The 17,500-nt window shown below is 51.1% G+C and overlaps 2 protein-coding genes across 5 annotated transcripts in view; one reads left to right on the plus strand and one right to left on the minus strand.

Moving 5' to 3' along the window:
* Positions 1-273: 273 nt before the first annotated feature.
* LOC117401939 (deoxyhypusine synthase-like) lies at positions 274-9,787 on the plus strand (the record flags this gene model as incomplete). Its single annotated transcript, XM_059008160.1, is given in 6 exon segments — positions 274-379; positions 1,430-1,555; positions 3,500-5,899; positions 6,660-6,741; positions 9,042-9,108; positions 9,528-9,787. Coding segments are annotated over 3 exon segments (328 nt in total), but the record flags the coding sequence as incomplete, so codon positions are not given.
* Positions 9,788-10,432: 645 nt separating this feature from the next.
* The window catches only part of LOC117968851 (probable splicing factor YJU2B), a 12,468-nt gene continuing 5,400 nt past the window's right edge, over positions 10,433-17,500 (minus strand). For 3 of the 4 annotated variants that reach the window (XM_059007989.1, XM_059007990.1, XM_059007988.1), the window contains exons 6-13: positions 17,427-17,487; positions 16,773-16,915; positions 13,983-14,155; positions 13,750-13,888; positions 11,896-13,262; positions 11,470-11,551; positions 10,860-11,229; positions 10,433-10,657 (exon numbers count right to left, since the gene is read on the minus strand). In XM_059007989.1, the coding sequence (XP_058863972.1) occupies positions 12,814-13,262; positions 13,750-13,888; positions 13,983-14,155; positions 16,773-16,915; positions 17,427-17,487 (965 nt within the window). In that variant the 3' untranslated portion in view covers positions 10,433-10,657; positions 10,860-11,229; positions 11,470-11,551; positions 11,896-12,813. The remainder of the gene's footprint in view (positions 10,658-10,859; positions 11,230-11,469; positions 11,552-11,895; positions 13,263-13,749; positions 13,889-13,982; positions 14,156-16,772; positions 16,916-17,426; positions 17,488-17,500) is intronic. The other variant, XM_059007991.1, reaches the window with a different exon arrangement.

The following is a 17,500-nucleotide window of genomic DNA, read 5'->3' on the forward strand; positions in this document are numbered from 1 at the left end:
AGTGTGTGTGTGCGTGTGTGCGTGCGTGTGTGTCAGTGATGACAGTGCGTGCGTGCGTGCGTGCGTGTGTCAGTGATGACAGTGTGTGTGTGCGTGCGTGTGTGTGTCAGTGATGACAGTGTGTGTGTGTCAGTGATGACAGTGTGTGCGTGCGTGCGTGTGTGTGTCAGTGATGACAGTGCGTGCGTGCGTGTGTGTGTCAGTGATGACAGTGCGTGCATGCATGCGTGCGTGTGCGTGTGTCAGTGATGACGGTCTCTGTGTTTGCGCTCCAGATATCCGGAAGCTGAACTCTCATGCTGTGTTTGCCAGACGCACAGGGATGGTGATTCTGGGAGGAGGGCTGATCAAGCATCACATCTGCAACGCTAACCTCATGGTAATACAGACAGTGTGGGGCTGAGCGCGGCCAGCCTGGATACTGCAAGAAACACTCAACACACTTTTACACACCACACAGATGGGAGCTGAACAGAAGCGCTGCGCAAAGTCTTTACATGCCCGCCCCCCCCTTTTTTAGCATACATTTTGTCGCGCCCCCCCCCCCCATATTAAAACGTTAGACCATAACTTTATATTTTAACCGCTATTTTCCCCCGATTTCGTGTAAATTGCGAATTATTTCCTTAACCACAAAAAAAGTCCACATTTAGCTAAATACATCCGCGTATCACAAATTCAACATTTAAAATCTAGTCTAGAAATGACACCAGTGTGTGGCGCTCCCCGTCACTTTGATTAAAATGAAGGTGAAATAAAGAGAGAGAGACACGCCATCCATTTCCAATTGTTCTGCTGTTTCCTGACATGAGCGTCCTTTTTAATGTCTTTATAACCACAGACACTGGCATCATGAAGAGCATTAGATTTTCCGACTTTAATAATTAAATTCTCATCGATGTAGGTTTTTAAAATTTATTTCTGTGGTAATCGCTTCATTCACGCCACTCGCCTCGCTTGTGTTGTGCATTACTCCATTTAAATCAGTAGTTTGAATTATTTTGGATTGGCAGGCTCGCGTCCGGTGTGCGTAGCTCTTCACATGCAAGCCCTGCATGCCCATTGACGTGTCTGATTTGGCATTGTATGCTGCAGAGCTGCGCTTACACTCCCACTTTTAACACTGTGTTTGTTACCATTGATGTATTTAGCTAAATCTGGACTTTCTTTTGTTAAATCTCGGAAAAAATATGCGATTGACATTAATCCAGGAAAAAACGTTTGTTACTCTTATCGGCTCTGTTCGCTGCAGTTTCACTGACACACTCGCCACTTCAAACATCTCGTGTCCCGCAGCGGAACGGCGCTGATTTCTCTCTCTCTCTCTCTCTCTCTCTCTCTCTCTCTCTCTCTCTCTCTCTCTCTCTCTCTCTCTCTCTCTCTCTCTCTCTCTCTCTCTCTCTCTCTCTCTCTCTCTCGTGTCCCGCAGCGGAACGGCGCTGACTTCGCGGTCTTCGTGAACACGGGGCAGGAGTTCGACGGCTCTGACTCGGGGGCGCGGCCGGACGAAGCCGTGTCCTGGGGCAAGATCCGCGCCGACGCCACACCTGTCAAGGTACACGATGCACAGCAGAGACTCCCATAGCACAGTGTGAGAAAACACAGCGCAAGCATGCTGAAGCATAGGCAAGCATTGTAAAGCACAGAGAGGTCTGGTAAAGCATAGGGAAGCATTGTAAAGCACAGAGAGGTCTGGTAAAGCATAGGGAAGCATTGTAAAGCACAGAGAGGTCTGGTAAAGCATAGGGAAGCATTGTAAAGCACAGAGAGGTCTGGTAAAGCATAGGGAAGCATTGTAAAGGACAGAGAGGTCTGGTAAAGCATAGGGAAGCATTGTAAAGCACAGAGAGGTCTGGTAAAGCATAGGCAAGCATTGTAAAGCACAGAGAGGTCTGGTAAAGCATAGGGAAGCATTGTAAAGCACAGAGAGGTGTGGTAAAGCATAGGGAAGCATTGTAAAGCACAGAGAGGTCTGGTAAAGCATAGGGAAGCATTGTAAAGCACAGAGAGGTCTGGTAAAGCATAGGGAAGCATTGTAAAGCACAGAGAGGTCTGGTAAAGCATAGGCAAGCATTGTAAAGCACAGAGAGGTCTGGTAAAGCATAGGGAAGCATTGTAAAGCACAGAGAGGTGTGGTAAAGCATAGGGAAGCATTGTAAAGCACAGAGAGGTCTGGTAAAGCATAGGGAAGCATTGTAAAGCACAGAGAGGTCTGGTAAAGCATAGGGAAGCATTGTAAAGCACAGAGAGGTCTGGTAAAGCACAGGGAAGCATTGTAAAGTACAGAGAGGTCTGGTAAAGCATAGGGAAGCATTGTAAAGCACAGAGAGGTCTGGTAAAGCATAGGGAAGCATTGTAAAGCACAGAGAGGTCTGGTAAAGCATAGGGAAGCATTGTAAAGGACAGAGAGGTCTGGTAAAGCATAGGGAAGCATTGTAAAGCACAGAGAGGTCTGGTAAAGCATAGGCAAGCATTGTAAAGCACAGAGAGGTCTGGTAAAGCATAGGGAAGCATTGTAAAGCACAGAGAGGTGTGGTAAAGCATAGGGAAGCATTGTAAAGCACAGAGAGGTCTGGTAAAGCATAGGGAAGCATTGTAAAGCACAGAGAGGTCTGGTAAAGCATAGGGAAGCATTGTAAAGCACAGAGAGGTCTGGTAAAGCATAGGGAAGCATTGTAAAGCACAGAGAGGTCTGGTAAAGCATAGGGAAGCATTGTAAAGGACAGAGAGGTCTGGTAAAGCATAGGGAAGCATTGTAAAGCACAGAGAGGTCTGGTAAAGCATAGGCAAGCATTGTAAAGCACAGAGAGGTCTGGTAAAGCATAGGGAAGCATTGTAAAGCACAGAGAGGTGTGGTAAAGCATAGGGAAGCATTGTAAAGCACAGAGAGGTCTGGTAAAGCATAGGGAAGCATTGTAAAGCACAGAGAGGTCTGGTAAAGCATAGGGAAGCATTGTAAAGCACAGAGAGGTCTGGTAAAGCACAGGGAAGCATTGTAAAGTACAGAGAGGTCGGTAAAGCATAGGGAAGCCTTGTAAAGCACAGAGAGGTCTGGTAAAGCATAGGGAAGCATTGTAAAGCACAGAGAGGTCTGGTAAAGCATAGGGAAGCATTGTAAAGCACAGAGAGGTCTGGTAAAGCATAGGGAAGCATTGTAAAGCACAGAGAGGTCTGGTAAAGCATAGGGAAGCATTGTAAAGCACAGAGAGGTCTGGTAAAGCATAGGGAAGCATTGTAAAGCACAGAGAGGTCTGGTAAAGCATAGGGAAGCATTGTAAAGCACAGAGAGGTCTGGTAAAGCACAGGGAAGCATTGTAAAGCACAGAGAGGTCTGGTAAAGCATAGGGAAGCATTGTAAAGCACAGAGAGGTATGGTAAAGCATAGGGAAGCATTGTAAAGCACAGAGAGGTCTGGTAAAGCATAGGGAAGCATTGTAAAGCACAGAGAGGTCTGGTAAAGCATAGGGAAGCATTGTAAAGCTCTCTTTCTGTGTTTCAGGTCTATGCAGATGCTGCTCTGGTGTTCCCCCTGCTGGTTGCTGAGACATTCGCACGACATGCCGAAGCACTCACAGCACAGAACAAGAAGGACTGAGACCCTCCTCTCTCCCTCCCTCCCCTCCCCTCTCCTCTCTCCCACCTTCCCCTCCCCTCTCCTCTCTCCCTCCCTCCCCTCATCTCTCTCCTCCTTCCCTCACTCTATCCATCCCTCCCCTCCCTCACTCACAGCACAGAACAAGGACTGAGACCCTCCTCCCTCCCTCCCCTCATCTCTCTCCACCTTCCCTCACTCTATCCATCCCTCCCCTCCCTCACTCACAGCACAGAACAAGGACTGAGACCCTCCTCCCTCCCTCCCTCCCTCCCTCCCTCCCTCCCTCACAGGACTTGGGTTGTCTGTTGACTGAACCCCAGGCTTGGCAGACACTCTTGGGGGTACAGCGTTCCTGTGTCGGGGTGCGTGTCTGCACACACAGAGAGGCTGGCACAGCACATGCTGCGTCCGTGAGCCTCGATGCTCAGTCTTAACTCCTAACCTGACTGAGCTTCACGCTTGCTTTAGCTGCTGATTGAAATACAATAAAGGGTGAAAGAAAAGTGCATTGAATTCCTCCTTCTGTCTTTTCCTGTAATGATTTCGATTCTATAAAAAGGACTTCTGAAGAGCAGAGGGTTGAGATCAGAGAATCAAACAGAGTCTGTCACAGTAAGGAGCCGTCCAAACACGCGGCAGGCATGTTTCACATGTCAGTCAATCAATCTTTATTTTATATAGCGCCTTTCAGAGTGGACCACCATCGCTTTACAAGACAGAACACATGCAGCGTCACGCACGCACGCACGCACAGAGAGAGAGAGAGAGCCAACAGATGTGCAGCGCCTTGTAGAATAAAGTGGAATGAAAGCTGCTGAATAATGTCACGTTAGCATATTGAATTGCACACCGCTTTGGAGTTTCCCAGATACTTCACGAGAAACTGACAAAAAAAATGAAACACTACGGTACTGCTATTATGGCTTCCGGTTGACTTTTTGCGGTTTCATTGTGAGGTTTCATTGATGACATGATGTTAAATAAAAGATCTAAATTATGTTCATGTAGTTTTTATTATATTATGTCTGAATCCTAGGTGATGCAAAAGTTTTGTCAATATAACATATATAATTATACTAGGGGCAGCAGAGACGGATTTTAATCGACCCGACGCGTCCTGGATACGAAGCGGCGCTGCTGCGTGTCGGTGTGCCGGCGCGCTACCGCTCGGCTATCCTGCAGGCTGGATGCGAAGCCGCGGTGGTGGTCCGGGTGTAAGGCTGTGTGATTTATCTGAACACTTGAAAGCGATGTGTTTATTATTATTATTACTAGGATGATGATGAATCCCAGGATTGTTCTGCGGACTCGCAGAAGTATCTCTTTGCTTTATCCTTTCTGCTTCACAACCCCCGCGCCAGCACAGTAAGACAGTAAGCCTGTTTCTATAGCAGGCTGTTTAATCAAAAGAGATCTGGAGGATTTCTAAAAAAAATAATGTATGTAGCCATTTCATAAAGGAAAATAATAATAATAATGAGAGAAGGCGTTTCAATAAAACGTCATGGTAATGAAAGCCGCGCTGTGAACTCGAGACGCAGTGAAACACGGTCGAGGATGAGGAGAGAGCCGGATCCGCTGAGCCGCGAGTGCAGACCGGCAGACAGCAACGCCATCCTCTCTGGACTGCTGTGGAGAGCCGGAGCGCGGCCACTCACCCGGCTTGTGTAGGGAGATTTAACAAACACAAGACAAAAAACAGCCGCAGCATGAATTCAGGATGTGTGATTGTTCAAATTGAAAAGCTGTTCGGATGCAATTCCAAACGCGCCACCCGGGACATTGAAACGAGTTCAAAGCCGCTCTGGCGCTTGTCGGCGCGGTTGGCTTAGCGGACTGAGCACAGCTTCCCGTGCTTTGCCTGGAGCTGCAGTCCGCTCAGCCTCACCTCTCTGTCGCGGGTTCGAGTCCAGCATTCTGTTCCAATACCCGCGGCAGACAGGCGTGAGTTTCTCGGGCTTCGTTCTCTACCGCGTCGGCGTTTTGGGGTATCGTCGTTTTTAGGCGATACCCCAAAACAGTTCAAAGGGGTAGGTTCATTTAACATGACATAGCTAATTGTAAAAGCGGGGCCCTTTTACCTCTGGAAAGGAAAACCCCAAACCATCCCGAAGCGGCGTGTTCCGTAACCACGCCCTCAGGTGTGTCGCAGGTGACCACGCCCCTCCCAAGTACACCTCCACAGGTGACCACGCCCCTCCCAAGTACACCTCCACAGGTGACCACGCCCCCTCCCAAGTACACCTCCACAGGTGACCACGCCCCGCGCAGGTAGATCGGAAAGATGGCGGCCGGGGTAACACGGTGAGTTTGAGCTCCGTAACTTTCTCGTGGTTTTTAATGTGTTTGTTTCGGTTGGGAGGGTGCAGAGAGAGCATGCATGTGGTCAGCTGAGATTCACTTTTTATATTTAGAAATGTTTGTTTAAACAAATTGCTTGTATTCAAGATTTAAAAAACATAATGCAAAACCAGTCCAGTCCAAACTGTCTTTGCGCTTGAGTTCCAGTATTAAGTTTCAGACTTGGAACGAGTCGCTTTTTAAAGCTTCCTTTAGTTTGTTTTATAATCTTTTTAGAAACACGACTCCACATTGTGTGAACTTTTTTATTTAAATTATTTTGTGTTTCTTTCTTGTTATTATTTCTGAAGAGCTCGTATTGTTTGACGCGCTTCCGTACCTGTAAAAACAACCCAGCGTCGAAACGCTTTCCAAAACTTTAACAAACAGGGGCCCGATTTTCTCTTTTTCTTTCCAATGGACAACAAAGGTTTTGTTTGAAAGAAGAGGCGCTGTTTCTGGGGTCTGGTCTATGCATATTCTGCACACGACGGAGATTGACTCGATGGCTTGGTCAGCCACACTTTATCTCGGTTTAAATGATTATGCGTTGTTTATGTACGATGTCATTGGAAATGTGGGTCTAAGAGTCAGGGGCCCGCTTTTTAATTGAAGTGGCATTAACTGCGCAAAACAAACCAGGAAACGCTGCAGATACAAATAGATATATAATCTCCTCGTGCTGTAACTCTTGTGATTTTGTGGTGTGTGTTTTTTTTTTCAGGTAAAATCCCAGATTCCCTGTTTCTTCTGGTGTGCAGCCTTGGCGTGATTCACACACACGAGGAGAATGATTCCGAGTCTCGGTAAGGCACAGAATGTTCTATTCCATTCTAGTTGTGTGTTATTGATGTGCAATAATAATAAATCAATGTGTGTGTTTTTAAACAATCCTCCTGTAAGTAACGATAGTGTCAGTGAGTCGATCACATGTGCTTTTACAGCTTCATTCAGAACCTTGTCATCTTGCTGTTTATTTCTCAGGCTCTCCCATCCCAAACCAGCACCCCATCCTTTCACCCGAGTCTCTCCTCTCCCAAACCAGCGCCCCATCCTTTCACCCGAGTCTCTCCTCTCCCATCCCAAACCAGCACCCCATCCTTTCACCCGAGTCTCTCCTCTCCCAAACCAGCACCCCATCCTTTCACCCGAGTCTCTCCCATCCCAAACCAGCGCCCCATCCTTTCACCCGAGTCTCTCCCATCCCAAACCAGCACCCCATCCTTTCACCCAAGTCTCTCCCAAACCAGCACCCCATCCTTTCACCCGAGTCTCTCCCATCCCAAACCAGCACCCCATCCTTTCACCCGAGTCTCTCCCATCCCAAACCAGCACCCCATCCTTTCACCCGAGTCTCTCCCATCCCAAACCAGCACCCCATCCTTTCACCCGAGTCTCTCCCATCCCAAACCAGCACCCCATCCTTTCACCCGAGTCTCTCCCATCCCAAACCAGCGCCCCATCCTTTCACCCGAGTCTCTCCCAAACCAGCGCCCCATCCTTTCACCCGAGTCTCTCCTCTCCCAAACCAGCGCCCCATCCTTTCACCCGAGTCTCTCCTCTCCCATCCCAAACCAGCACCCCATCCTTTCACCCGAGTCTCTCCCATCCCAAACCAGCGCCCCATCCTTTCACCCAAGTCTCTCCCAAACCAGCACCCCATCCTTTCACCCGAGTCTCTCCTCTCCCATCCCAAACCAGCGCCCCATCCTTTCACCCGAGTCTCTCCTCTCCCAAACCAGCGCCCCATCCTTTCACCCGAGTCTCTCCTCTCCCATCCCAAACCAGCACCCCATCCTTTCACCCGAGTCTCTCCCATCCCAAACCAGCGCCCCATCCTTTCACCCGAGTCTCTCCCATCCCAAACCAGCACCCCATCCTTTCACCCGAGTCTCTCCCATCCCAAACCAGCACCCCATCCTTTCACCCGAGTCTCTCCCATCCCAAACCAGCACCCCATCCTTTCACCCGAGTCTCTCCCATCCCAAACCAGCGCCCCATCCTTTCACCCGAGTCTCTCCCAAACCAGCGCCCCATCCTTTCACCCGAGTCTCTCCTCTCCCAAACCAGCGCCCCATCCTTTCACCCGAGTCTCTCCTCTCCCATCCCAAACCAGCACCCCATCCTTTCACCCGAGTCTCTCCCATCCCAAACCAGCGCCCCATCCTTTCACCCAAGTCTCTCCCAAACCAGCACCCCATCCTTTCACCCGAGTCTCTCCTCTCCCATCCCAAACCAGCGCCCCATCCTTTCACCCGAGTCTCTCCTCTCCCAAACCAGCGCCCCATCCTTTCACCCGAGTCTCTCCTCTCCCATCCCAAACCAGCACCCCATCCTTTCACCCGAGTCTCTCCTCTCCCAAACCAGCGCCCCATCCTTTCACCCGAGTCTCTCCTCTCCCATCCCAAACCAGCACCCCAGCCTTTCACCCGAGTCTCTCCCATCCCAAACCAGCACCCCATCCTTTCACCCGAGTCCCAAAGGAAGCAGGTTGAGACGGGGGGGGCATGGGTTGTCACAGAGGTGCTCTCTGAGACTGAAGCCTCATTGTCTCTGAGATCTACTGAATGTAACTGAGCCAGGTGTAGTGTCCTATCTGGGCTGGTCTTCATTTGATCGTGTTCTTTACAATGCAGCGTCTCCTCTCTCCTCTATAGAGTCACACACACACTCTTTACAATGCACGCTGTGTGCGGAGCGTCTCCTCTATAGAGTCACACACACTCTCTTTACAATGCACGCTGTGTGCGGAGCGTCTCCTCTATAGAGTCACACACTCTCTTTACAATGCTTCACAGGACATTTACAGATCATGAGGAAGGGGGTTGGAATTGCCAGGTGTTGTTTTATCAGGAATGAGCTGCAGTCCACTCAGTTCACGCACACGCAGCTGCACTCTTACAATGTGCCACGCGTGTTTATAGTCGTCATTTTGCAATGCAAGTTATTACATTCGTTGTATGTGGTGTGATTGTTAAATTGAGCGTGTTTATACAACACACGGGACACATTTCAAACGGGTGCGTCTTACTGAAGCAGCATCAGTCACAGTTATATATACAGATTTACAGTTCGGTCCTTTTTCTGTTGTGGTTTTTTTTCTAAGGAACGAGAGCCGCTGTGTTTGCTGAAGTCTGGCGCGATCGGATTGTGGAGCCTCCAGTGACGTCACGGTGAGTCTTGTTTTTTTTTCATCCAGTGACCTGCAGAGGGCGCTGTACTCTCAAATGCAATGCTCGTATTGAGTTAAGGGATGTTTGTAAATTAAAATGCGCGTGTTTGTGTAATCTCTTTGAAACACGCCGCTGCGCTGCGCTCTCACACACTATACCGTGTTTGCTGCGTTGCCAGCAGCAGCAGCAGCAGTCTTTGCGGGACGTGGCTTGTGTTCTCAAGACGTTTCTTTCCTCGGGGTGAGTGTCCGGACCCCGTACTGGTGTAATGCGAGGCGCTGTAGCGCAGAGCGGCTGCTGTGCTGTGTGTGTGATCGCTGTGTTGCAAGCCGTTTCACTGCCTCCTGTGCAGCAGGACTCGTGTCTGAGACTCGCCTCCGTTGCTCTTGCGTGTCACTAACGCGTTTTCTTGTTTTTAGGTGAAGCCCGGTGACGGAGCCAGCAGGGTGAGACTGTGCTTCCCGTGGAGACGCGACCCTCCCGGCAGCAGCAGCGCATTGAATCGCTCGCTGCTGTTTCTGCAAGTCGCTTGTGGTTCTTTCAGCAGGACTGTCGTTGTGTGAACGTGTTCTTGTGGTTGATTCCGCTGCAGTGCCCGTGTTTGCTGTTCATTGTGTTTTTTGATACTCTCTGTTATTGGATTCTGTCCTGCATGTTATTAAAGTTCACCCCCTGTGTATCCGCTGCCTCGCCTCCTTCATTCCTTAGCGTGACTGGCCGGGCAGTCTCTGACAAACCATGCGATCGCGGTTTCCTGTGAGGGGAGTCGCTATCACATGGTGTGTTGGGCACTGCAGATGCGGGTCCTGCTTTCACAGAGCCACATTTTCCCGCCAAAATACTTAACCAAAGACATTTGGAAGAGCCAGACATGGCTCCTTTTCTATACCGCAGTGTGAATTTTTGGCCGCTAGGGTACATAATCCACACTGTGGTCTAAGGAAGCCGCGATCAGATGGTTTGTCAGAGACTGACTGTGCGGGACATATTGGCAGCAGTGTGGAGTAGTGGTCAAGAGTCTTGACCAGAGGGTTCAATCCCCGGTGGGGACACTGCTGCTGTACCCTTGAGCAAGGTACTTTACCTAGATTGCTCCAGTAAAAATCCAACTGTATAAATGGGTAATTGTATGTAAAAATAATGAGATATCTTGTAACAATTGTAAGTCGCCCTGGATAAGGACGTCTGCTAATAATTTCTTTCTTTCTTTCTTATTATTATATTCACCTGCCAAAAAACACACCTCTTTACGGGGGTGGGGGGGTCGAGACAAGAGCTGCAGACAACTTGAATAGAAAGCTGGAAATGAAAACATGCCAAAAAATAATCGATATACAATCTTTATTTGCAAAGTCAAACACTGCTCACAATCACCATAGCAACACACACACAATCCTGCAGAAACACTCCGAGGCACGGCTGGGCTTTGAGATGAGCAACGACTCGACAAAAACAAAACCAGCCCGGGAATCCAGCTGCGTGTTCCGACCCCGAGACTCCAGAAGCGGGCAGAGGCAGGAGCGGCGCTGCAGAACCGCGCGTGTCTATCCTGGAAACAAGAGCGAAAATAAAACATCACACAGCTGTCAAAGTGACGCACAAGCGAGCAAACAGGTCAACACAAACACTGACCACGTCACTGTGTTTCAGTTACAGCGCCAGATCGTGCACGTCGGGCCCCGTCGACTTTCAAGCGTTTAGCGAGAGCACACCGTGAAGCAGATTACAACAAAATAACATCTCTCTCTTACCATGACAACATCGAGAGGGGCTCGCAGATCGATCCCGGGTCGGCGTGCACTCAGACGGGCAGCGGTGATGAGGATGAGGAGGACGCATCTCGGCACTGAAAGACACACACAGAATCGACAGCAATGCTAGTTCACACAGTCTCTGTGCAGCGGGGTGTGTAACTTTAATCGTGAATCCTCGTTGAACGGGCAGTCCGTTTATATTTTTAAAGTCGCGTCATTTCTACCCAGACTCTCCAGTTACATCGTATCCAGTCCATCGGTAAAAGCAATCCGCTTTGAGTATCGTTATCATTTACTTCCCTGGACTGCGTGGATTCGACCGCACCTCACCGTCCTCTCTGCAGAATACACAGCGCCTCGCGTGTTCCTTCGAGACATCGAGAGAGAGAACAAGCGAGCAGGCTGGACCAATTAATAACAATCATCTTTTTAGTATCAATAATCATGACTGCTGTTGCTTCATCTAATAAGATGCACCCGTTTGAAATGTGTCCCGCGCGTTTCTCCATCTGTTCCTATTCCTTAGAGAATATTATTATTATTATCATTATTATTAATATGATCAATAACACACAACTAGAATGGAATAGATCATTCTGTGCCTTACCGAGACTCGGAATCCTTCTCCTCGTGTGTGTGAATCACGCCAAGGCTGCACACCAGAAGAAACAGGGAATCTAGGATTTTACCTGAAAAAAAAACACACACCACAAAATCACAAGAGTTACACCACGAGGAGATTATATATCTATTTGTATCTGCAGCGTTTCCTGGTTTGTTTTGCACAGTTAATGCCACTTCAATTAAAAAGCGGGCCCCTGACTCTTAGACCCACATTTCCAATGACATCGTACATAAACAACGCATAATCATTTAAACCGAGATAAAGTGTGGCTGACCAAGCCATCGAGTCAATCTCCGTCGTGTGCAGAATATGCAAAGACCAGCTTACCACATGCATGCTCTCTCTGCACCCTCCCAACCGAAACAAACACATTAAAAACCACGAGAAAGTTACGGAGCTCAAACTCACCGTGTTACCCCGGCCGCCATCTTTCCGATCTACCTGCGCGGGGCGTGGTCACCTGTGGATGTGTACTTGGGAGGGGGCGTGGTCACCCGTGGAGGTGTACTTGGGAAGGGCGTGGTCACCTGTGGAGGTGTACTTGGGAGGGGCGTGGTCACCTGTGGAGGTGTACTTGGGAGGGGCGTGGTCACCTGTGGAGGTTTTAAAATATCTGTTTAACCACGACAAGGACTTGGCCTGTGTCTTCATAAGGTAGGTTTTGTCAGACTTTCCTTCCTTGTGGAGACTTTTTTGACCCAGCAAGCGCTATAAACCTGCCCACACACCCACGAACACTGACAAATACACTCTAGACACTGACACACGCACACACACACACACACACACGCACACATTCTCATTTAGAGGAATCAGACCGACCCTAAGCATTGTTAACCTTTGTATTATGAAGTTGCAACAAGATTAGATTTTAGTCATTCATGTTGTCAACCTAATTAATTCCACCAGAGGGCGCTAATACCCCCGCATCACGATTCCACGTCTTCAGCTGATCAGAAATGATCGCGTCTCAAACATTTCCAGCGGCTGTACAGCGTGGGAGCAGCCCGCGGTGCTCCTGGCCTCCTTGCTGGATTATCAGTGAAGAACACAAAGTGTTCTGCTAGTCACACCTTCACGGTGTCGTCACAGCCTCTGTATATTGACCTGGTTTCTAACTGGTTTACGTGAATCTGTTTCTCTCGTTTTGAGATGAAATAACTGCCACAAAGCAGAGCTTCCCGTTTCAATGATTTATTCCTCATATTTACCAAACCCGGATGCAAATAACACATTGTTCTGCTGTTGTTGTGAAGTCTCCGAGATGCTCAGTTTATTTGGACAGGCAGACAGTCCAGTTCACTGTCCCCTCCTCAGTCTCCTCTCTCAGGACTCTGACTCGGAGCTGGAGCCCCAGTAGTCTGCCACCAGAGAGGTGAGGGGGAGGGCGGTGCACGGCTCAGCCTCTCCCGCAAAACAGCCCCCTGCCTGGGTCTCTGCACTGGGGGTCTGTGCCTGTGCGCTGTCGAATGGGGTTCCCCCACCCCCCGGTGCGTCGGTGATGTCATTCCCCCGAGGTGTGTCGCTCTCTCTGACCCCCAGGGATGCCTCTGGTTCCTGTGCAGCGGTGATATCGCTCCCCGCTGATCTCCTGCGCACGATCCCCAGTCCCTTGCTGACAGGCAGCGCTGTGAAGCCCAGCGAGGGGGCCGAGGTGGAGCCCAGGGTCAGCCCCAGTCTCTTCAGCGTGTCCGAGGCTCGGTCTGCGACGGGGGAAGGAAACCAGGAGCGAGCCGAGATCTCTCTCCGCTTCAACCGCTGCCTGTCCTCGTACGCTGAGGGGGAGAGACAGACAGACACAGTGAGGGACACACAGACACAGTGAGGGACACGCAGACACGGCGAGGGACACGCAGACACAGCGAGGGACACGCAGACACGGCGAGGGACACGCAGACACGGCGAGGGACACGCAGACACAGCGAGGGACACGCAGACACAGCAAGGGACACGCAGACACAGCGAGGGACACGCAGACAGAGTGAGGGACACACAGACACAGCGAGGGACACGCAGACAGAGTGAGGGACACACAGACACAGCGAGGGACACGCAGACACAGCGAGGGACACACAGACATAGCGAGGGACACACAGACACAGCGAGGGACACACAGTGAGCAGTGTGTGTCAGGGTGCAGGGTGTCAGGGGGGTTCAGGGGGTGTCAGGGGGGTTCAGGGGGTGTCAGGGGGGTTCAGGGGGTGTCAGGGGGGTTCAGGGGGTGTCAGGGGGGTTCAGGGGATACAGATTTCAGAGACTCACAGTCTGCGCTGTGCAGGGTGAGCAGGCTGGCCAGTCTCTTGTCATCCTCAGTCTCTTTCACCAGCGGGATGGACAGACAGGCTTTACTGAGCAGAGCCCCGTCCCTCTCACTCTCCTCCTTTATCACCTTCTTCTCATCCTGACAGAGAGAGAGAGAGAGAGAGAGAGATGGAGTGAGCACACGTGCATGTCCGTTGGTACTGTGGCTCGTCGCAGCATCCTCTCCCCCTCACCCTGAACTTCCTGCGCAGAGCGCTGTTCAGCTGGAAGTCGTCTCTCCAGGCCTCCTGCTTCTCCTGGATGTGTGAGAGGGAGGGCAGGGCGCGCTGCAGCTTCCCCCGGTCCTGAGAGCCGTGCTCCAGCTTGAACATGGGGTCTGTCTCCAGCTTCTCCTTCTCACTGTGCTCTGAGAGAGAGGGGGACGAGGGGTCAGTGCTGTACCTGTGGTCAGTATCTGCTCGTTGTTCCTCTCTGTGTGTGTGTGTGTGTGTCGGAGGGGTCAGTGCTGTACCTGTGGTCAGTATCTGCTCGTTGTTCCTCTCTGTGTGTGTGTGTGTCGGGTCGGAGGGGTCAGTGCTGTACCTGTGGTCAGTATCTGCTCGTTGTTCCTCTCTGTGTGTGTGTGTGGGTCGGAGGGGTCAGTGCTGTACCTGTGGTCAGTATCTGCTCGTTGTTCCTCTCTGTGTGTGTGTGTGTGTCGGAGGGGTCAGTGCTGTACCTGTGGTCAGTATCTGCTCGTTGTTCCTCTCTGTGTGTGTGTGTGTCGGGTCGGAGGGGTCAGTGCTGTACCTGTGGTCAGTATCTGCTCGTTGTTCCTCTCTGTGTGTGTGTGGGGGTCGGAGGGGTCAGTGCTGTACCTGTGGTCAGTATCTGCTCGTTGTTCCTCTGTGTGTGTGTGTGTGTGTGTGTGTGTGTCGGGTCGGAGGGGTCAGTGCTGTACCTGTGGTCAGTATCTGCTCGTTGTTCCTCTCTGTGTGTCGGAGGGGTCAGTGCTGTACCTGTGGTCAGTATCTGCTCGTTGTCCCTCTCTGTGTGTGTGTGTGTGTGGGTCGGGTCGGAGGGGTCAGTGCTGTACCTGTGGTCAGTATCTGCTCGTTGTTCCTCTCTGTGTGTGTGTGTGTGTGTGTGTGTGTGGGTCGGAGGGGTCAGTGCTGTACCTGTGGTCAGTATCTGCTCGTTGTTCCTCTGTGTGTGTGTGTGTGTGTGTGTGTGTCGGGTCGGAGGGGTCAGTGCTGTACCTGTGGTCAGTATCTGCTCGTTGTTCCTCTCTGTGTGTCGGAGGGGTCAGTGCTGTACCTGTGGTCAGTATCTGCTCGTTGTCCCTCTGTGTGTGTGTGTGTGTGTGTGTGTCGGAGGGGTCAGTGCTGTACCTGTGGTCAGTATCTGCTCGTTGTTCCTCTGTGTGTGTGTGTGTGTGTGTGTGTGTCGGGTCGGAGGGGTCAGTGCTGTACCTGTGGTCAGTATCTGCTCGTTGTTCCTCTCTGTGTGTCGGAGGGGTCAGTGCTGTACCTGTGGTCAGTATCTGCTCGTTGTTCCTCTCTGTGTGTGTGTGTGTGTGTCGGAGGGGTCAGTGCTGTACCTGTGGTCAGTATCTGCTCGTTGTTCCTCTGTGTGTGTGTGTGTGTGTGTGTCGGAGGGGTCAGTGCTGTACCTGTGGTCAGTATCTGCTCGTTGTTCCTCTCTGTGTGTGTGTGTGTGTGTGTGTCGGAGGGGTCAGTGCTGTACCTGTGGTCAGTATCTGCTCGTTGTTCCTCTCTGTGTGTGTGTGTGTCGGGTCGGAGGGGTCAGTGCTGTACCTGTGGTCAGTATCTGCTCATTGTTCCTCTCTGTGTGTGTGTGTGTGTGTGTGTGTGTGGGTCGGAGGGGTCAGTGCTGTACCTGTGGTCAGTATCTGCTCGTTGTTCCTCTCTGTGTGTGTGTGTGTGTGTGTGTGTGTGGGTCGGAGGGGTCAGTGCTGTACCTGTGGTCAGTATCTGCTCGTTGTTCCTCTCTGTGTGTGTGTGTGTGTGTGTGTGGGTCGGAGGGGTCAGTGCTGTACCTGTGGTCAGTATCTGCTCGTTGTTCCTCTGTGTGTGTGTGTGTGTGTGGGTCGGAGGGGTCAGTGCTGTACCTGTGGTCAGTATCTGCTCGTTGTTCCTCTCTGTGTGTATGTGTGTGTGTCGGGTCGGAGGGGTCAGTGCTGTACCTGTGGTCAGTATCTGCTCGTTGTTCCTCTCTGTGTGTGTGTGTGTGTCGGGTCGGAGGGGTCAGTGCTGTACCTGTGGTCAGTATCTGCTCGTTGTTCCTCTCTGTGTGTGTGTGTGTGTCGGGTCGGAGGGGTCAGTGCTGTACCTGTGGTCAGTATCTGCTCGTTGTTCCTCTCTGTGTGTGTGTGTGTGTGGGTCGGAGGGGTCAGTGCTGTACCTGTGGTCAGTATCTGCTCGTTGTTCCTCTGTGTGTGTGTGTGTGTGTGGGTCGGAGGGGTCAGTGCTGTACCTGTGGTCAGTATCTGCTCGTTGTTCCTCTGTGTGTGTGTGTGTGTCGGGTCGGAGGGGTCAGTGCTGTACCTGTGGTCAGTATCTGCTCGTTGTTCCTCTCTGTGTGTGTGTGTGTGTCGGGTCGGAGGGGTCAGTGCTGTACCTGTGGTCAGTATCTGCTCGTTGTTCCTCTCTGTGTGTCGGAGGGGTCAGTGCTGTACCTGTAGTCAGTATCTGCTCATTGTTCCTCTCTGTGTGTGTGTGTGTGTGGGTCGGAGGGGTCAGTGCTGTACCTGTGGTCAGTATCTGCTCGTTGTTCCTCTGTGTGTGTGTGTGTGTCGGGTCGGAGGGGTCAGTGCTGTACCTGTGGTCAGTATCTGCTCGTTGTTCCTCTCTGTGTGTGTGTGTGTGTCGGGTCGGAGGGGTCAGTGCTGTACCTGTGGTCAGTATCTGCTCGTTGTTCCTCTCTGTGTGTCGGAGGGGTCAGTGCTGTACCTGTAGTCAGTATCTGCTCATTGTTCCTCTCTGTGTGTGTGTGTGTGTGGGTCGGAGGGGTCAGTGCTGTACCTGTGGTCAGTATCTGCTCGTTGTCCTTCATGTCCCAGCGCTCCTCTTTGCGTTGCGCTCCGCTCACGATGACGTAGTCGCAGCTCGCCGGGTCGGTCTGCATCTCGATGTAATTCACACACAGGTGGCACTTCATCCGGAACCTGCGACAGAGGAGTGAGAGAGAGTGAGAGAGAGAGAGTGACAAAGGAGTTAGAGCAGTGAGACAGAGTGAGAGACAGAGGAGTGAGAAACAGAGGAGAGAGAGAGGGGGGAGTGACAGAGAGTGAGAGACAGAGGATTGAGAGAGAAGAGTGAGGAGTGAGAGTGAGATAGAGAGAGAGAGAGGAGTGAAAGAGAGGAGAGAAAGAGAGGAGTGAGAGAGAGTGTGAGAGGAGTGAGAGAGAGCCGTGCTCCCCTGTAGATCGGGTTGTGTAGTAATGTGCAGTGCCGTGCTCCTCTGAAGATCGGGGTTGTGTAGTAATGTGCAGTGTCGTGCTCCTCTGTAGATCGGGGTTGTGTAGTAATGTGCAGTGTCGTGCTCCTCTGTAGATCGGGGTTGTGTAGTAATGTGCAGTGCCGTGCTCCCCTGTAGATCGGGGTTGTGTAGTAATGTGCAGTGCCGTGCTCCTCTGTAGATCGGGGTTGTGTAGTAATGTGCAGTGTTGTGCTCACCTGTAGATCGGGGTTGTGTAGTAATTCCCCACCTTCTTTTTCTCAGCATTGTAACGGACGCCTGCAACAAACAA

This window comes from Acipenser ruthenus, chromosome 36, assembly GCF_902713425.1.
Source record: "Acipenser ruthenus chromosome 36, fAciRut3.2 maternal haplotype, whole genome shotgun sequence".
Taxonomy (NCBI): domain Eukaryota; kingdom Metazoa; phylum Chordata; class Actinopteri; order Acipenseriformes; family Acipenseridae; genus Acipenser; species Acipenser ruthenus.